This window comes from Cladophialophora bantiana (genome assembly GCF_000835475.1).
Source record: "Cladophialophora bantiana CBS 173.52 unplaced genomic scaffold supercont1.3, whole genome shotgun sequence".
Lineage (NCBI taxonomy): Eukaryota > Fungi > Ascomycota > Eurotiomycetes > Chaetothyriales > Herpotrichiellaceae > Cladophialophora > Cladophialophora bantiana.
In genome coordinates this window covers 1679702-1698424 of record NW_015971577.1, presented here as the reverse complement: position 1 = coordinate 1698424, position 18723 = coordinate 1679702, and the positions used below count along the sequence as shown (strand labels likewise).

General features: G+C 53.0%; 6 protein-coding genes across 6 annotated transcripts; 5 read left to right on the top strand and 1 right to left on the bottom strand.

Moving 5' to 3' along the window:
- Positions 1-1823: 1823 nt before the first annotated feature.
- Z519_02518 (uncharacterized protein) lies at positions 1824-4668 on the top strand (the record flags this gene model as incomplete). Its single annotated transcript, XM_016760274.1, has 4 exons — positions 1824-1859; positions 1912-2080; positions 2133-4361; positions 4418-4668. 4 exons carry the CDS (start codon positions 1824-1826, stop codon positions 4666-4668), a joined length of 2685 nt encoding a protein of 894 aa, XP_016623795.1.
- Positions 4669-6418: 1750 nt separating this feature from the next.
- Z519_02517 (uncharacterized protein) lies at positions 6419-8113 on the bottom strand (the record flags this gene model as incomplete). Its single annotated transcript, XM_016760273.1, has 1 exon — positions 6419-8113. The coding sequence occupies one exon, from the start codon at positions 8111-8113 to the stop codon at positions 6419-6421; it is 1695 nt and encodes a 564-aa protein (XP_016623794.1).
- Positions 8114-10145: 2032 nt separating this feature from the next.
- Z519_02516 (uncharacterized protein) lies at positions 10146-11909 on the top strand (the record flags this gene model as incomplete). Its single annotated transcript, XM_016760272.1, has 2 exons — positions 10146-11556; positions 11617-11909. The coding sequence occupies 2 exons, from the start codon at positions 10146-10148 to the stop codon at positions 11907-11909; spliced, it is 1704 nt and encodes a 567-aa protein (XP_016623793.1).
- Positions 11910-12757: 848 nt separating this feature from the next.
- Z519_02515 (uncharacterized protein) lies at positions 12758-13801 on the top strand (the record flags this gene model as incomplete). The annotated part of the gene is made up of 1 exon (XM_016760271.1): positions 12758-13801. The coding sequence occupies one exon, from the start codon at positions 12758-12760 to the stop codon at positions 13799-13801; it is 1044 nt and encodes a 347-aa protein (XP_016623792.1).
- Positions 13802-14498: 697 nt separating this feature from the next.
- Z519_02514 (uncharacterized protein) lies at positions 14499-14925 on the top strand (the record flags this gene model as incomplete). Its single annotated transcript, XM_016760270.1, has 2 exons — positions 14499-14755; positions 14835-14925. The coding sequence occupies 2 exons, from the start codon at positions 14499-14501 to the stop codon at positions 14923-14925; spliced, it is 348 nt and encodes a 115-aa protein (XP_016623791.1).
- Positions 14926-16393: 1468 nt separating this feature from the next.
- Positions 16394-18352, top strand: Z519_02513 (uncharacterized protein; the record flags this gene model as incomplete). Its single annotated transcript, XM_016760269.1, has 3 exons — positions 16394-17297; positions 17349-18001; positions 18059-18352. 3 exons carry the CDS (start codon positions 16394-16396, stop codon positions 18350-18352), a joined length of 1851 nt encoding a protein of 616 aa, XP_016623790.1.
- Positions 18353-18723: the final 371 nt, after the last annotated feature.

The following is an 18723-nucleotide window of genomic DNA, read 5'->3' as shown; positions in this document are numbered from 1 at the left end:
AAAGAAAAGACTTTTAGTGCTCGATGTTGTGCCACGTCACCCAACTTTCCATTCCAGAGCAAGGAAAAATGCCCGCACGCGACCAGTCAGCGCAATTTGCATCTTTCATCAGCCTGAAAAGGAGCCAACGAGAAGGAACCGAACAGCAGAGGGAGAAATATGGATACCTGGTGCTTCCCCCGCGTCATCTCTGAGTCAGCTCATCGGGCTGCTACGCGGTGACTGGTGCTACTTGATACGATATACGGCCTCAGTGCAATAGCGTTCCCCAGTATTTCGCATAGTCAGTATAGAGTGAAACGACCAAAGGCAGTGCGATGCACGCACAAGGTTGTGTTGTGCAGTGAAACCACCAGAAAATCCAGAAAGGGCGCAAGACATTGACAGCAAATTCCGTTCCTGTTGGACGGTTGGATGACTCCCCTTGTTGACTTTCTCGCTCCCTTGCACATCTGGACTTGGCCTCGCCTGGTTGCCCATCTCGCCGTGTTGGCCGTCAGCCTAAACTCTTTGGGTCTTTTCCGAAGCCCATGAGTAGCCTACTGGTTGGAGGGTGTTCTGGATTTCTGGGTGGTGGCCCCCGATTTGTTGGCATTGGCTCACCCAGAGGCCCAGACAAAGGAAGCCCATCAGGAAGGCAAGCCACCCGAAGACGCCAAACGAAGCGCCCAACTCCACTTGGAACTTGGGGGAAGCTGTGTTGAGCTTAGGCATGCCCCCGGTAGGTCCTCCCTCTAGCCTAGCCCTTCTGTCGATCTGGGGTGGTGCCGCCTATCTCCCCTGCTGCCCTGCGCATCATGCCTCCGGCTAACAGGGCTAGGCCCAACTAACCCAGAGCCACCCGCTGAAAACCTCGTTGTTCCATCATCCGCTCAACTTTTCTGATACATCATCTTTTCCTCGTCCACCATCACCATCCTTCACCGGTATATGTACCTGTTTGCCAGTCCTTTTCGTGTAACCCGTTTTCCTGCCCCTTGATCGCTTTCTCCCCTTCGTTTCTGCCAGCCCTTCTTATCCCTTCCTTGTTACAGAGCAGGCCCTCCTTTTCCTGCGCATTCTGTTTGCCCGTGCTCCACCACCCCATCCCGCATCCGAACATATCTCAACCCATTCCTCTTCCCTCCTCACCTGCGCCCGCCACCCCACCCCGAATTTCGCGACTTACCTTGCACACAACCGGCGACGCAGCATTCCACAACTTCGACCCCTCGTCCTGCGTCCCGTCATATTTCCCATCCCTTGCTCCATGCGCGCAAGCCGTGGTCGAGGCGCATGTCTGCTGGCAGATATTCCCTCGCCTGCCTCCTGCGGCCACCCGTCCACGGCGCCATCAGGCTGCTTAGGCCGTGATTTCTCATTTGCCCTGCGGCTGCCTGCTGGGAGAATTGTACCATTGCTTTGCTGGCCAACGAAGGGGTACATGACTCTGCCAGACCTTGCTTCCTACCGATCACATCTCCTTCTTTAATTTCTCTGCCTCCTTCCCTTCTCCTCCTTGTATCTGCAACGGGGTATATTATAATTTCCGGGTTGGTGTGCATCCTCGCACTACATATTCACAGATATTGGTACACATCCCACCCCTCTTTGTCCCGCGAAGTCATATTTTACACGCACACACTCCTACTGACTCTGCTGTGGTCCTTAGTCGATAAGCCACTTTTACCTTTTCCTCGCCGGCCCAGGACTTCCAATTCATACCCTTCAAACCCCCTTCCCCCCGGGACCGACGAGCCTTCCGCCAATTTCACCCCCGCTACGCATACTTTTTTGCCGAGCGGCTAGTTGTTTGTCTGTTCACACTTTGGATCTTCGAAAACATGACCATGATGGAGGCTGGGGCCACGTTAGACACGGTGAGTGTCCCCGGAGATCCAAGGGAGGTGGAGGCTGATGAGTGCGCATCAGGCGAGAAGCGGCCGAATCCCAGCATTTGAACGGATGCCGTCCTCCAAACAACATCTGGGGCAGGCCACCGATTACGAGTTGGGAAAAAGTGCCTGGAATTCTTCAAGTCGGATATGGGGCACCAACAAGTCGTTCCTGGAGGCCCGCATTGACAATGACCCGATAAGACGTATGTTGGAGCCAGACGAGGCTGACATGCCCACGCACTGACTGTTCGCTAGCATCCCCCATCCGCCAAGGCTCTGTTTCGAGTTATGGTCAATCTAAGACCGCCTCATCCTCGTTACTGACGTCCATCGACCTCAACGATGAAAATGGCCCCCAATCAAAGATGCCCTGGACCTCGGCGTCCTCCTCCATCGGCTTTCCGTCAAGACAAAGAGGCCAGCCTCTCTCGCCAACTAAGCAGAGACAAAATCAGATCTTGGATTTCGTGGTCAACCGCATCAACGGTGGTTCGCAGGAGTCGAGCCTGTTTGCCGGCAGTGCTCCTGATGTGGAAGAGACTCCATTTGATGGACAACACCAACGACGTGCCATCACAGCCGGCCCTCGCGTCCTCCCTTCTCCAACCCGGTCCTCCACTTTCGGTCGCAGCCAGGCCGATCCTCAACTCCCGGCATTCAACTCGAGCGGATTCGGCACGAATGGCATCTTCGCTTCGCTCCACGAGTTCGAGAATGGACAGGATCAATCCGTGCATAGTCTTCCACCTGTGAATGGCACCACAGACCTCCTGCCACTACAGGACGGTTATGGGGCATCCAGGCAAATGAACGGGATGTCAGCTGGAAATCTGTCACGCTACGACGCTGTCTCACCAACTTACGGAACGGCAACCGGTCGACCGTTGAATGCGGACCATGTCGAGCAATTTCACTCATCTCCAAAACAGAAGTACGACGACACTCTGAGGGCGCTAGATTCGTTGAATTTTGATCACGGCACTGCTGAGATTGCCCCTCCACGGAGGATCCCATCACAGTACCAACGCGATATCCACCCTGTCCCGATACAAACCTCTTCACAGCCAAGCGCCCACTTCAACGCGTCGGAGAGCAACTTTCAACCGCCAATCGCCCATGTACCAGGTGTCGCTTCACGCTTGGATCCTCAAGCGGCTCCACACTATGGCGGTTTCCAGTATGGTGGCCGTGGCAACCTCCCCTCACTTTCAAATGACTATCGGAGCAATCTGAACAGTCCGTACTACTCAACCACTGGCACACCTCCAACAGGACCTCAATCCATCCGGAGCACTCCGGGAAGTGGCGTTTCTAGCCGGACCTCGCACCATGACCCATTCTTGTTCGACCGCAAGTTCACAAACGTTGGCTTTTATGGCTTTGATCAGGCTATGTATACTCCCGCATCTCTTCAGCCAGCTGTGAACAATTTCCACTATGATGTCCAAATACCGGTGCAACCCATGCGAATGAATCCTCTGGCGCACCCCTATGTCGGACAGGGACATTCCGGGATCACAAATTTTTCTTCGGGCCCTCGAATGCCTGTTCGTGAGCCGGAACAAAGTCATGTGGTCAGGAGTTCTTTGCTGGAGGAGTTTCGCATGAACAGCAAGAGCAATCGACGATTTGAGCTCAAAGATATCTACAACTACGTGGTCGAATTCAGTGGTGACCAACATGGCTCGCGCTTCATTCAGCAGAAACTGGAGACGGCTAACAGTGATGAGAAAGAGCAGATCTTCAAGGAGATTCAGCCCAACTTGCTGCAACTCATGACGGATGTATTCGGGAATTATGTCATTCAAAAAATGTTCGAACATGGCAATCAGACACAGAAAAAAATCCTGGCCCATCAAATGAAGGGCCATGTCTTGCACTTGTCGATGCAAATGTATGGATGCCGTGTGGTTCAGAAGGCATTTGAACACGTCTTGACCGACCAGCAAGCCAGCTTAGTGAAAGAATTGGATGGGCCCAATTTGCAAATACTGAAGGTTGTCAAAGATCAGAATGGCAATCATGTTGTGCAGAAGGCCATCGAGCGTATACCTGGTGAACATATTCAATTTATTGTCGACGCCCACAGAGGCCAAATGGCAAAGATGTCAACACATCAATACGGATGTCGTGTGGTTCAACGAATGCTGGAACATTGTCAACCGCAGGCCAAACGGGTGATCCTAGACGAGCTTCTCGAACACATTCTGCCCCTGATCAGCGACTCTTACGGGAACTATGTCGTGCAGCATATCATTCAGAATGGCGAGCCTCAGGATCGGCGCCAAGTTGTCAATATTGTCCTTCAACAACTCCTCGCATTTTCCAAGCACAAATTTGCCAGCAATATTGTCGAAAAGAGCATAGATTGTGCAGATGAGGATCAGCGCACACAAATTCTTCGTGGCTTGACAACACCCAATGAACAGGGCGTCACTCCAGTCCTTGGACTGATGAGGGATCAATATGGCAATTACGTCTTGCGTAAGTCAAGAGACGCTCCGGTACACGTGGTCGATCCGTACTAACTTTGTCTATAGAAAAGGTATTTGGCCAGGTGCAAGGGCCTGATCTTCTGGCGTTGAGGGCGGATATGGAGCAGAACTATCCTGTACTTCGACGCACTAGTTATGGCAAGCAAGTCACTGCCATTGAGAAGCTTCTATTCGGAGGTAATGGGCCGTCCACGACTTCGACCGCGAGCAGTCGCAGCTCAACACTACCCAGCACGAATGCAAGCAGCACCGTCGACGGCGAGACGCCTTCTTCGCATCATTCGGACTTCAAATAGCGGCGACCGTTCATCTCGGACCCCGCTGCGGCCTTCAGAGCTTTCAACAAGTGACTTGCCACTGAAGACCTAGCATGCCAGACCTAGCATGCCGCGTATGAGTCCTTTGAAATTCTACGTTTCATCTTTTGCCTTCATATTACTCGTGCCCACATGAGGAGTTTGGGATGGTGTCACGCGTATGCATGAGACATCCGAGTGTGGCGCGTTCGATATAGAGTTGTCACGATACCCAGACACGTTTACTGTGATTCGGTATGGGATTATTCAAGTAGGGAGTTTGGGAAAGGATCACTATGATGGAGAACATACTGTACGTCGGGGTCTGAATATGCCAGGCAACCATTGGGACAGCTTTTATGAAATGACACATTTGACGACAATCATTGTTGGATACCCCTCGGACTTTATGGATAAGCAAAAGGCAAAGAGGGGTACGGCGGCATGGGTACATACTTTGGTTTCGATCTCACACAAAGAAGATTGGGGGAGTCTGTATTTGTTCTGGCATGAAGCATTATGAAAGGAACACTAGGACGGACGGAACAAAGGATGATTGATGTGCACTCGCCAGTCCGGAATATAGATCCACGATCAGGGGCCCCGTCAGGGTCTTGCTGATATGTTATGCAGCAAAGGGAACTGAACTTGGGATATCGATATCAATCAGAAAGAATCACTCGTTGATTGGAATGACGAAAATCTAGTCTTGCCCGATTGAATGCTATCATTGTTCCTTTTAGAACTGGCGATTTTGTCCTCTATCCTTGGGCCACTGAATTGTATCCTATGCCCTATAGTGGGGAGCCAGGGTCAACTCGATTCCTTCCGGAGTCGGCGTGTGCACAGGAATCCACATCGTGCCGACGTTGTTGATGACCAAGTCATGGTCGGCATGTCGTCGTCGTCGTCCCAACCGAGGACCTGAGAGGCAGCCGTCCGGACTGGCCTCTTGAGAGCCGAGATCAACTTGCAGGAGCCGATAGTCGACAGCCGGGTACTGTTTGGCGCAGGGTGTCAATACACTTTTGTCCCTTCGCCGGAGAGCGTCTGGCCAGAATGAGACAGCAAGGAGACTGTGAGGCCAACGCTTCGGCGGTCGCGTACCGAATCCTTTTCCTGTTGACGTCCGCGATGAGGATGGTACGGCCTCTGATTAAACCTGGAAAGGGAGCGGTAGCAGTCATGGCGTCGGTTGTGGCACCGAAATTCACGTGCGATGTGGATACCATATTGTAAGATGAATCAGGGATAACGGGTTGCTTGTTGTCTCTAGGCCAGCAATTTTTTTCTTGTAGAAGTCAAGCTCTGCGACACAAATACCTTTGGCGTCTTTACCTGTTGTCCTCCGGAGGTCCCGTGGAAAACAAGTCACTTGGACCAGCATTTATATACCATTGGATTAGGAAGGCTTGGTCATTTAGTGTGCGGGAGCGCCGAATAGAATGCTGAATCCACAGTGAAAAGCGACAGCAAGACGTCATGACCATAACCCTCCTTCTGCTATTTGTGTCCTCGGAATCTTCTCTTCGCGATTGGCCCTGCTTCGTGACAGGGCAAGGATAGACTGGACGAGAGGATGGTGCTAAAGAAACCAGGCATCGGAGCATAAACCCTCCCTCCTTGTCCGACTCCGGCCAAAGCTCGTGGAGTCATAGTCGATGATGATTACCTACCATATCGTTCCTCGAGGATCGTCCGTAGACGCTCTTTGTTTCCTTCTCACTCCGTTCAGAACTCGGCAGCCATCTCATGCCCGCTCGATCAGGTAAGTGTCCCATTTGGTGTTGTCTTGATAAGAGCATTTCAGTGTGACAGGATCCCAAGGGCTATCGGGCAGCAAGACTTCAACTGCTTCCACTAGGCCTAAGGCTGCCGGAAGGGGGGACGACTGAAGCTGTTCACGGGGCACATCTGAGAAAAGAAAGTCATCGACGAACACGTCTGAGGTGCATATGCTTGTTTCTTCAATCGCCATTACCTTCCTTGCAATCTGCGCAACAAGAGTAGCATCCCAGATACCCTCCTTGTGGGGAGTTTCGTCGATCAATCTGATGGCCTGGAGTCTAAGGTAATGCACTCGACATTTGATGGCAAGGTAAAACAGTGGCGCAATTAGTCCCATGTCAGCGATCGAATGCGAGAGCCCTTGTTCTGATCCAAAATACCTCTGGCGGACCTTGCTCGCCAACGCCATATGGCGCAATTGCACCGTTTGCTCAATTATCGACACAAAGCGTGGGGTATGACGGTCAAACCTCGATTCCTTCGTCTGGCACACGGTGTCAACCATGATTTCGGCCATGGTGTAATAGACGCAAAGCAGCCTATACGCAAATACCTCAAGACCGTTCATGGTGGACCTGAAAATGGCCAAGGTCTTGTCATGAATCAATTTCCATGATTGGAGATCGCGCTCTATTTCTTTTGACGGCTGTTGCGTTGGACGCGCTTCGTCAGACAAATCTGAAGACTGCTTCGAACAAGTCTCTGCCAGTTGACAGGTCCTGAGCAGCAGGTTTTCCAGATATTCCCTCGCCTGATGCGCAGAAGAGAAGGTCGCAATCTCGGAGATGTGCTTCAAGCCATCGACGATAACCCAGGGGCGGCGCGGTTGTTGGCCAAATAATGTAGATTGCAGGTACAATCCTCTGAAGTTGCGCACAATCCAGTCATCGACGAAGGAGCTGCTTTGCTTGCCGCCAATGCCCTCGCTTCTCGTTGTACTTGAGAGGGCTTGCAGGTAGTCCAACATTCTGAGTCCGTGCTCAAGATGGCTTCTGGCGGTTTGATAATGGCTGCGAAAGAACTCCAAGAAGACGAATGCGATGCACGACAGGAGAGACAGGCGGAGTGACATCGGGTCGTTGGCCATCAGCCTAGGCTGTAGGTATCTGATTGCCTTGTTGTATTGGACCAAGGCGAAGCTTTCTTCGTGCTGAAGAAGGATAGACATATCGGCACCCTTGTGGATGGAACACAGGGCCAACACTGCATGGGTCACGGCCAATTCGGTGGCACTGGCCTGGAACAACACAGTATTCCCAACATCCGAGAAGAAAGCCCCCTGGATCTTCCTGGCAGTCCGACACCAGAACCACTCAAAATGGTACTTTTCGCGTGCATCTAGGGCGCTAGCTGGATAGACGCAGAAGGTGCTGAGGCAGGTAAGCGGGGAGCGAGCACGGTGTTCTGCGAGAGCATTCCTCGCGGGCTGAGGACGATGGCGCAGTTGGTATGGGTTTGTATTTCCAACACCAGCACCGCCGCCTCCCCATATCCCATAGCCGTCACATTTCCGTCCGGTGGACGTACACCGTCTGCACTCTGGCATCAGCTCATCGCATTTGACTTTGCGGATTTTACATGTTCTGCAGCCATTCTTCGACTTGGTTCGGCAAGACGGGGACGTGACAGGCACGGTTGGTTGTCGCGTACGATCCATGCCCTGCGCCGATGTTCATCCCGCCCGCATCTTTTGCAAACTATTTCAATAGCATGAGTGACAGGCAACAACCACAAATCTCGTTTGAATCTTTTCTTCCTGGCTATGGCCCAGCTGAGTCGGATGTGGTAGAGAGGCAGCTTTAGGCGAGCCACGGCCGGAATTCATTGAACCCACTCGCTGCCTATCTCGCTTGTGTTCCGATTAGTTGGCTCGGCTTCTTAGCGAATTCATTGGCAGCCGTGGTAGCTGCATGGACAAGCAAGTGCTCTTTGCGGTGGCGATTTCGGACGAGAAGGGGCCTGAGGGCACAGGTGGCTGTAGGGGTAGGGAGTAGGGCCCTGTTGGCGACCGTCTTATATCAGCAGCTTGCTTTTCTCAAGCTCTTGGTTGTTGTGTCACAGAGGGTGAGAAGAAGCGAGTTGTATCCCATATGCCGTGATGGGTACTGGTCTCGCTGGGTAGTGTTGGTGGTGTGTAACACCAAGTAGGGCGCACTGGGCAGTCATGAATGAAGTTAGGGCTGCAGACTCGGCAGGTGACTCGGCAGGTGACTCGGGAGCTGCCTCGTCGAAGGACCGAATACCCAGTATAATCACATAAATTGCTCAGCTTCCACGTTCGTCCTCGTCAACAACATCCTTAGACGTTGGCGAGCGAATCCTTCTCGACAAGACCGAAGATTGCACCTCGCCTAGCCATGAACACCTGTTTTTGTCACTTCTGTTGCTATTATTCTCGACGCCCGTGCTGCCGGCCTACCGGTAGGCCGGCACTAGTGAGGCCACCCAGGCTGATCTTCACAGCTCGCCCTAGCCCCCAACGCCGTTTGTCATAAGCGGGACCAGGGTAATTGGAAGGAGACGCGCCAATATTCAAGGCAGAAGCTCCTCAGGTGTTTATCGCCATGGTTTTGCTGCTTCTTGGGGTCCAGTTTTGCAACAGCGGCCTCAGTGGTGCCAAATGCCTCAGTTATTCTCCGTATACATATATACCTGGACTGGCGAGGTTTCACAACAACCAAACATCCAAGGCTGACCTGCGTCAAGTCCCTTGCATTTGTCTGGTGTTGCTCTGATACGGGCCAGCATAGGCAATGCGTCCGGTTGATGGATGAACAGGTAATCATGACTACTACCTACAATACAGCACAACAAACCCCTCGAGAGCAAATTTCTTTACCAGACCCTTCAAGCCTTGTTAGCAGAATGATAATATCGCTTGTTCCCTTGTCTGGGATTTGCAGCATGGATTCCAGGGCAATCCCTCAACTTTTATCAGACCTCGCCATGCCGCATGGGCTGAATAAGGTCTAGTATAAGCATGGCACCAAACGGCTTTCCGGCAAGGAGGATTCAGCGAGATGCAGTTGATGATTGGAATGGAGTTCAGCCTGGTGGAGCCGGCAGGGGAGGGATTTCGTCGTCCTTCCTTCCCCCCTCTTTCTGGATTTATTGTCTCTTTCTATTTCATTTCAATCTTCGTGCTAACAGCACCAAGCAGCCACCCGGTGCTTCACCAAGCTGGATGAGGCTACGCCATCCCTTTTTAGCAATTCACCCTCCCCGAGCTGGCTTTCCATCTGATCGCCCGTTGCTAGCCTTGGGTTCTGCCCCTTGTGGCTTCAGCCCGGCGTAATGGGTGCGACGCAGGGTGGACACTCCTGGATACTAGCCCCGAGGCCAATGTGGCATGGTCCTTCCTGCGACTAAGTATTACGACGAGGATGTGCTGAACGGTGTTCACATCCAAGCCCTCTTGTCTCCATACCCCGTTGTTGGAACAAACCTTCCGGGAGACATTCTACTCCCTCGCTCGCTAACCGCTAAACTGCACACCACAGTACCTGTACTCGTACAACGTGCAGCTGACTTTTGTTTTTTTCTTCGCGTCAATTGCCAGAAGTGCCAGATGCGTTGTCCGCGCGATTCTCTGTCACAGAATTTTCGGAGTTCTATGCTTCAGCGTCTGTTCAACTGTCGGTTCCAGCTAGCATAATACAGACGGGAGCCAAAACAGGAATCTTCGCATCATGGCTGCTGCGGTAGCACCGGTAGAGCTACCCACCGGAAGGCGGTCCTACTACAATACTTCGACGCCGGTCGACATTCACGATCCCAATTGGATTCCTGTACTGGACACCGCTACGTACAAACCGCCCTTGTCTCCGACAGAGAAAGAAGTATCAACCCTTCCTCAGCCACCCGCCTCATTCTCACTCTTTCCGTCGTCACAGGCCAATTCTCCGAAGCCTCGCCCGGGCTTCTCTCACACCTATTCAAAGAGTGCTCTGGCGCCTGAGAGTGTGGCGTCAGATTCGGATTCGAGGTCCCAAAGCCCACAAGACAGCATCGAACCGTTGCCCAGTATAGGAGGTTCTGTCCAAGCTTCTCAAGATGGGGATAAAGGACATAATCGTCAAACCATGTCCACCACAGCAGAGTCAAGTGAAGAGAAGATATCAGTTAGCACCGAGGGTCCTGGAGACATGGTTGGCGCACTCAACAGCGAGGAGAACGAGACTGCAATTGTCATGGAGGAACGAGACTTGAGTCTCCCAGCGCCGCCCCCGGAACCGGTCGGAGACTCAATTCTGAACTCATCTACTCGGTCGTCTATGATTTCAACGGCAACCAAGAAGAGTACAGTGCTTCCGCCGACCTCCAAGTATAACCGAAAACATGTGACATCCGTCGCAACGACAGTTGGGCGGCCGCTGGTCCCCAGCCTACCTCAGACACCCCAGGAATCACCCCGGCTAGGGCCAACGGCATCTACGACAACTCCTTTGGTCCAACCTTTGCCATCTCCAAAGCTGCCACCCGCTGAACCGCCTCGGCAGCCAGATCCCCCTCAAAAGCTTCAACCTGCGAAGTCTACAGCATCCGAACGGCGACAACGAGCGCTGCATTCACACCCATCAAACGTCTCGCTACGGTCGCAGCGTAACTCGAGCTCGGATGATGCCGAGATCATCCCAAGGCCTCCATCTATTCGTAATAAATCCAGGAAATCGACCGATTCGCGCGCAACGACCCCCAGGTCCACCATATATGATTCACAGGTCCCGACGCCGGCCCCGACCACACCACTTCCTCAGTTACCTCCCGGAGCGCAAATTCGACGACCGTCCACGCGGGAAGGTAATTCGCAGAGGGCATTACAGGCTCCCATCGACGAACCAGTACCTTCAGCAGTGTCTGCTTTTCGGCCGTTTGAACATGCTGAAATGGCGTCGTTCATGACGGAGAAGAACACGATTATATGCCGGCGGTTTGATGCCGTGCACGTGAGGCTACTCCTATGTCTGCAAGACGAAATCTCGCAGTTGGAGAAAGAGCTTCTGAAGCTCGAAAGCCCCAATTCACCGGGAAGCGCTTCTGAGAAGATGTTGCAGAAGACTCGGATACTGCGAGAGCTGCGCAAAGGGGTGGCGGAATATGGTACGAGAACAATATTTTGTCACTGGTTTCGTCCGGATCACCATGGCTAACTACAAGCAGATCATCTGTTCACAACGTGGAGCACGATGCAAGCAAACAAAGTCAGCGAGTCGACGACCATGGAATTGAAAGATTGGCTCTCAAAGCCTGGAACCAGCATCGAGGCCGGTCTCGGTATCAACACGCAGCAGGATCTACAGTGGCTCGAGAACACCAAGGACCTCAGCAGTATTGAACTCGGCGTCAAGGCGCAAGACCCTGCAGTAGATAAAGAAAAGGCCAGCAAAGAGGCCACCGGCGGCGGTGGAGGCGGATTCATGGCATTATTTGGATGCGGCGGCAAACGGAAGTAATGACATGGCTATGTTATGACTATTCTGGACGGGCAGGATGGACTTTTTCACGGCGAATACTCTATGCATTGGGAGAGGTCCTCAGGGTCACGTTTTTGATTCACCTATGGCCGGAAAAGCATGTCGGAGTGATGACTGAATTCTGTATGTCCACAGCCCCGTCCGGGAGTAGATTGACGGCACCAGGGAGAGGAGGAATGTTGATGGAGGGGCTTGTTTGATCGCAATCGCTCGTACTTATAGAGGATAGTACGTATGCTGCTTGACGAGACACTGGAAACACCAGAAATATGGCGATGCGATGGAATGGACGGGCGGCGTCGATGGGGGGGGCGTCCTTTCCGGACACGCTTATATGGTGTATAGATACTCCGTACATACCTCGGGAGGTACAAAGAAATGTACCTGCATAAGGGCACGCGAATGGTTACCCAGAGCAGCATAGAGCGGATCTGGGACGGGAGCTGCCCAGAGCTGCCCCTTTGAAGCCTAGCATCGGTGGCAATCTGTTTCTATTACATGATTTACCCCAGATTTTTGGCGTTCCGACTTTCTACTTGTAGCTTTTCGGCGCAGAGATTTCGCGTGCCCCGTTGGCGCTTCTCCTCCGCTTTTGTCGTCCTCATCCTTGATTCTCAGCTTCGTCCTTTTCTTCGCAAAATCCTTCATCATCATCATAATACTACTCCATCCTTTGGCTCGCGCTCTCCGCTCTGCGTCTTCCGTGTCTGCCTGCAGCTCTTTTCATCTCAAGCTTCCCTCGGAGCATATTGAGAGACATCCATCAAGCAGAGGTTTGGTCAGCGGCGGCCCTCGGCATCCACAACAGCACCTTGTTACATTCCATCATGTTCCCGCCTCAACAAGGAACCTCGCTCGACATCGAGGCTCTGTCCGGTATCTGTGGCTCCATCTCCATCGCCTGCTGGGTGGTCGTCTTTTCACCTCAGATCATCGAAAACTTCCGGAGAGGGTCGGCCGAAGGGTTATCGATTGTCTTCATCGTCGTGTGGCTGGCGGGCGATGTCTTCAACATCCTTGGCGCCGTCCTGCAGGGCGTGCTGCCGACCATGATCATCCTGGCTGTCTATTACACCCTTGCAGATATCGTCCTGCTGGGACAGTGCTTCTACTACCGTGGCTTCACCCTGACCGACTACGTGAAACCCCAGCATCCGCAAAACGGAGATGCCGAAACGCGGCCCTTGCTGCACAGCGGTTCGGTGACGCAGCCACCCTCCAGGGACGAACACGAACGTTCGTCCTCGATATCACAGCTCCGGCGCCATCTGTCTCTGGAAGCCGCCCATTTGTCTCCCGTCACGCCTTTGATCGATCCGCCGAAGCCAACCGACCCGTCCGCTGTCAGGGCTATTCGGCCGACCACCGCGTGGCAGGCAGCGTTGCTCAACACCTTTGCCATTCTCCTCGTCTGCGCCGCGGGGGTCTTTGGCTGGTGGATCGGCACGCAAAAGCAACGCCATCACAAGAAGGACGAGCCCCAGCCCTTGGACTTCGACGTGTTGGGTCAGATCTTCGGCTACCTCTGCGCCGTCCTCTATCTGGGGTCACGAGTGCCGCAATTACTGCTCAACTACAAGCGTAAAAGCACCGAAGGGGTCTCTCTGCTGTTTTTCCTATTTGCGTGTATCGGCAACTTGACCTACGACATGTCCATCTTTGCGTATTCGCCCGTCTGTCAACATCCTGACCATTGTCGGCCTGGGGAAGCCAAGGCCATTTACATGAGATATATTGCTGTCAATGCGAGTTGGATTGCCGGCAGCTTGGGAACGCTGTTGTTGGATATGGCGATTTTCGTGCAGTTCTTCATGTATCAGAAAGACGAGGCCGATGATTACGAGGATGCTATTGTGGATGAGAGCACCTAATACCTAAGTCGACCTTGTCCAGCGGGTGGGGGAAGAGCATCAGACCATTGATGCGGGTTAGTCAACCACGATATGTCGAGCTTCGTGGAAGTGGCTTCAAAAATCAGAGTTGGCGGCATCATCATTATTGTATCTGCGCGATGGCTGGGTTGGTGTTGGGTCTACAAGGGCGTATGGGATCTGGCTAATGGCAGTGTATATGCCATGTGTGGGCCAACAGATTTCGTTTACTCTGCAACAAGACGCTGAACTGTCTCTGACTGTCGTGCTCATGCTGCATACGAGGTACGCCGTAAGCGGTCGGCGAGGAATGCCGTTGCCCCGTCAACGTTGCCAGTCATTTCAATGACGTCATTACAAACACCTGCGCCGCCGGGAATGCAACTCAAAGACGCCGCCAGCAGTTTTCTGCTACGGACCATCTTGGCCGGCCAATTCTTTGACAAGACCTTCTTCTAACTCGGTGACTGCGACAAGCCCGTCCGCAAGCTGCATACACGCCGACTTTCCAGTCTCGCTGAATCAACGCGAGCCACTTCTCCGCGCTTCAGTCATCGACCTGTCAATTGTCGATTATCGATTACCAATTATCGATCAATCGTGTGGCGCCCGGGACAAGCAAGCCGCAAGCCGGACTGAAATCCATCCCGACCGACGTTTTCATCCCTCTTCCTCCCAATCCTCGCTGTCCCCAACTATGTCACCCACCAAGGCCGCTCCTCTCACCGAGAGATCTCCCAACGCCGCGTCGCCCTCGAAACCCCCGTCTCCCGGGAAGCTTGCTTTGGAGGATGCGGACAGGGCGATGCCTCGATTCGAGCCGCGGCCGCAACGTGGAGAATGCATGCAGAATCGGTATCAAAACATGGGGAATCAGACTTACATCTCGCCCTCGGATGCGATTCGGAGTCCCACAACAAAAAAGCTGAGCGAGATCAAGGGCCGGCGGTTCATGTGCGCTTATTATTCCTTGCTCCTCTTCACACCCATGATCATAACGGGACACCAGCTAACCACACTACGTGAGTTCCAGGAACGCCAAGCCGCAGACATTATTCGCAAAGACTCTGGCCAAGGAGAATCTGAAAGCGCACGCACAGGGTCAAGATGAAACGCAACATTAGCTCCACGCTGCGTCCATTTGTTTTTTTTTTTTTTTTATGGAAGGGGGAGGAGAGGGGAACAAGGCATCGAGAAGGGTTTGTTCGAGTAGAGGTTCACAAGGGGAAGAGCTAAACGTGGTTAACGATCGAGATGCATCACCATTGGTTCAAGGACGAGTCGGGGGAGGATGCAGAGACAGTTCAGGCTGGTGCTGTACGTAGGACTCTTTTGATACTGGTTTGCAATTCTCCGTGCATCTGTGCATGCCGAGAGCAACTTTGAACTTTCCACATCTGGTTCCGCCATTTGAGGCGTGCCTGTGTCCACCAATCAATGCCGGGATGCCCGGCGAGGCCAGACCATTAAGACTTCTGTGTCCCTGTCGAGCTGCATGCGAGGTGCAGGAGCGATGCTGACTCAGTATAACAACAGGGTCACATGTGGAAGTCCTCGTGCTATGTACAAGGGCCGTTTGCCCGGGAGGACAAGGACGACAAGAGAAGGATTTCTGCAGGGGTTTTGTCCCCACGACGGACGCGGATGAGTCATTTGCAGGAGGGCCGATAGGCAGCGAATAGGGCAAACCCGTGCTTATACGGAGGTCCTACCAAGCGCCTCGTACTCGGTACGTTGCTGGTGATACTGGAGACATGGGCCAGATGGGCCGCCGTCGAGCCTTCTCACATGATTACTAAATGGCGTCTTGGCTGTGGCTGCTGACTAAGTCCGAGGCTGGCCTTGGCTGTCGTCATGGCCTGCACGGAGTTTAACGGGGTCTCTGCTTGGCTCTTCTCCTTGTTTCCTTCTTTCCAGCTTCCCTCTTCCGACCCTTTTTCCCTCAAATGGTATTTACACCGTCCGCTCGATCTCCGTTGCGTTGTGTCCGCAATCCCATCAGCCAGTCGCCAGCTCTATCCACCACTGTCCAGGATTGCTTGCCCGTCCCGCCACCTTTTCGTCCCGCATCTTCGGTCGAATCTTAGGAATTCGGCTTTCCAATCCGTTGCTCGCAAAATAACGCGCGTATCTGCCTCGTTTTTCGCTACTAGCTGGCCCGGGAGTATCTAGCGAGCCAGCATAACGAGACGGAATTATTGCTCCCAATGGTGATGGTGATGGCTTATACCCGGTCTCCATCTGTGCGCTTTCCCCCTTTTACGTTACCTCGTTGATTATTCAGAATCTGGGCAGCGGACCATCTCCCCCCCCGTGCCTGGCTGTTGAGATACAGTGATTCACCATGCTGGCCGCAGAATAACATGTGTGCATTGACTCCATTGGGATGGTAGAATCGAGAGAAAGAAACTATAATATACCATCCCATCATGTCTCCTTTTCGTCTTGTCTGTCATCAGCCTCTTCAAGCCTTCTACAGGGAAAAAGCATACAAACCTTGGCGATTCCAAATCCTGTGTCGCGATCTCTCTTGCTTCCTTGACTCTTCCCTGATTCACCTCTCTATCAGCATCCCTTGAAACCGTCCCCATCATGTCCGCCCTGTTGCGGGATGCCCCTGTGGGCCAGGTGATCCGATTCATTACGAGGAACAAGTATCTCCAATATCCAGAGGAAAGGTCCGATTTTGTCCTGCCTGAGTCCTATCAATCCCACAAGCTTGGTGCAGCACGGCAAACTCAGCCAGTTCTACCCGTGCCTGAAGACATCGAGAAGAAACTCGAGGACGACTCCGACGACGCCCACAGCCTTACTGCAGCCAGAACAGCCGCCGATGGGGAGTCTCTTGCTCTTTCAGACCGGACGCTGTCCAAGATCATGACGCGACCCGAGCTAAGCCAGGTCAACACCCGCGCCGATCTCGAACAGGCCTATTCCAATGCCACGCGACAAGAGACGCTGAAGAATCAACCCAGTCGGCCCATTGCCCCTCAAGTCACCGCTGATGGCACCATCTTGGTCGATTGGTATGCCACCGACGACCCGGAGAATCCCCAGAATTGGTCCAGGGGGAAGAAAACCATTGTCGTCTTGCAAATCTACCTCTACACGCTTGCTGTCTATATGGGATCGGCCATTTTCACTCCCTCTGAACCCTTCATTGTTGAGAAGATGGGTGTCTCTCCAAACGTCGCCGCACTCGGCTTGTCAATGTATGTCTTGGGATACGGTATCGGCCCCCTCATTTTCAGCCCTCTCTCGGAGATCCCTATCATTGGCCGCAATCCACCTTACATGGTCACCTTGGGAATCTTCGTGATCATCTCCATCCCCACCGCCGTTGTCAATAGCTTCCCTGCCCTCGTCGTTCTGCGGTTTCTGCAAGGCTTTTTCGGCAGTCCTTGTTTGGCAACCGGGGGCGCTTCCATTGGCGATATCTACTCGCTACTGAAGCTGCCTTACTTCCTCACCGGGTGGGCAGCGTTTGCTACAGCGGGTAAGTCCAGTTAGACCTGATGATAAGGGAAATCCCACTTACAAACAACAGGTCCGGCTCTTGGCCCAATCATCTCCGGTTTCTCGGTGCCTGCAACGAACTGGCATTGGTCGCTCTGGGAGATTGTCTGGCTCGCAGCCCCGGTCTACGTCTCTCTCCTGTTCTTGCTCCCCGAAACATCCGCCTCCAACATCTTGCTCCGCCGTGCCGCTCGTCTTCGCAAATTGACAGGCAACAACAACCTCAAGTCCCAGTCCGAGATCGACCAGGAGAAACTCACCCTCAATGAAGTTGTGGTTGGCAACCTCTGGCGACCTGCCCAGATCAACATCCTCGACCCTGCTGTCCTCTTTACCAGTTTCTACACGGCCTTGATGTACAGCATCTTCTACTCTTTCTTCGAAGTCTTCCCCCTCGTGTACGCTACCGGCAACCCAGGCAAGGCCACACATGGCTACGGCATGAACGGAGGCCAAATCGGCTTGATTTTCCTCTCCATCTCTGTCGGCGTTAGCATCGCAATTGCCATCTACGTCACGTATCTGCACTTTGTGTTCGAGCCGGAGATTCGCACCAGAGGTCTTGGAGAGCCTGAGAGACGTCTCATCCCCGCCCTTCCAGCTAGTCTGCTCCTGCCCATTGGCCTGTTCTGGTTTGCATGGACCGGTAACAATTCTCCCAAGATTCACTGGATTGTGCCCACGGTAAGCTCGACCCCTCCCACCCGTCGTCTTGGACAGTGATACTGATCGGATCTGCAGCTCGGCGTCGTCGTATTCACAATCGGGATCTTCATCCTCTTCCAGTGCATCTTCATCTACATCCCCTTGACGTACCCACAATACGCTGCGTCGCTTTTTGCGGGCAATGACTTTGCCCGTTCGTCGATTGCCGCGGGCGCGATTCACTTCTCTCGCCCCCTGTTCCACAACTTGGGCGTCGGCAGTGGTGTCAGCTTGCTTGCAGGCCTGACCGTTGGAGGCATCATCGGCATTTTCGTCTTGTGGAAATTTGGTGCGAACTTGAGAGCCAGATCTAGGTTCGCTGCCAAGTAGAGAGACCTGTGGGAGTTTAATGATGAGATGGAGACACGAACAAGCTTATTGGCTATGGCTCAACGAATGATTTAATGTGTTGCAATCTTCTACGATTGATTTGGCCGGGTTCTGCTTCTCATTCACAGCAGCGAGCAAGCGTTGGCGTTGGAGGAGCAAAGATCCTGTCCTAATAGCATAGCAGGATCGGTATAGTGTACCCATACATTTAGCGGCATCGCTCTCGTTCAAATAGGATGAAATTAGAGAACCAGTCTTCAACCTGTCTGAAAATATTTTTTTTTTTCCCGCGCTTGTGCTTGCAATGTGTAAGGCTTTCCTGACGGGCCTGGCCATCACGTGGAGCTTAATGATGCAGCCTTGCCGTGACT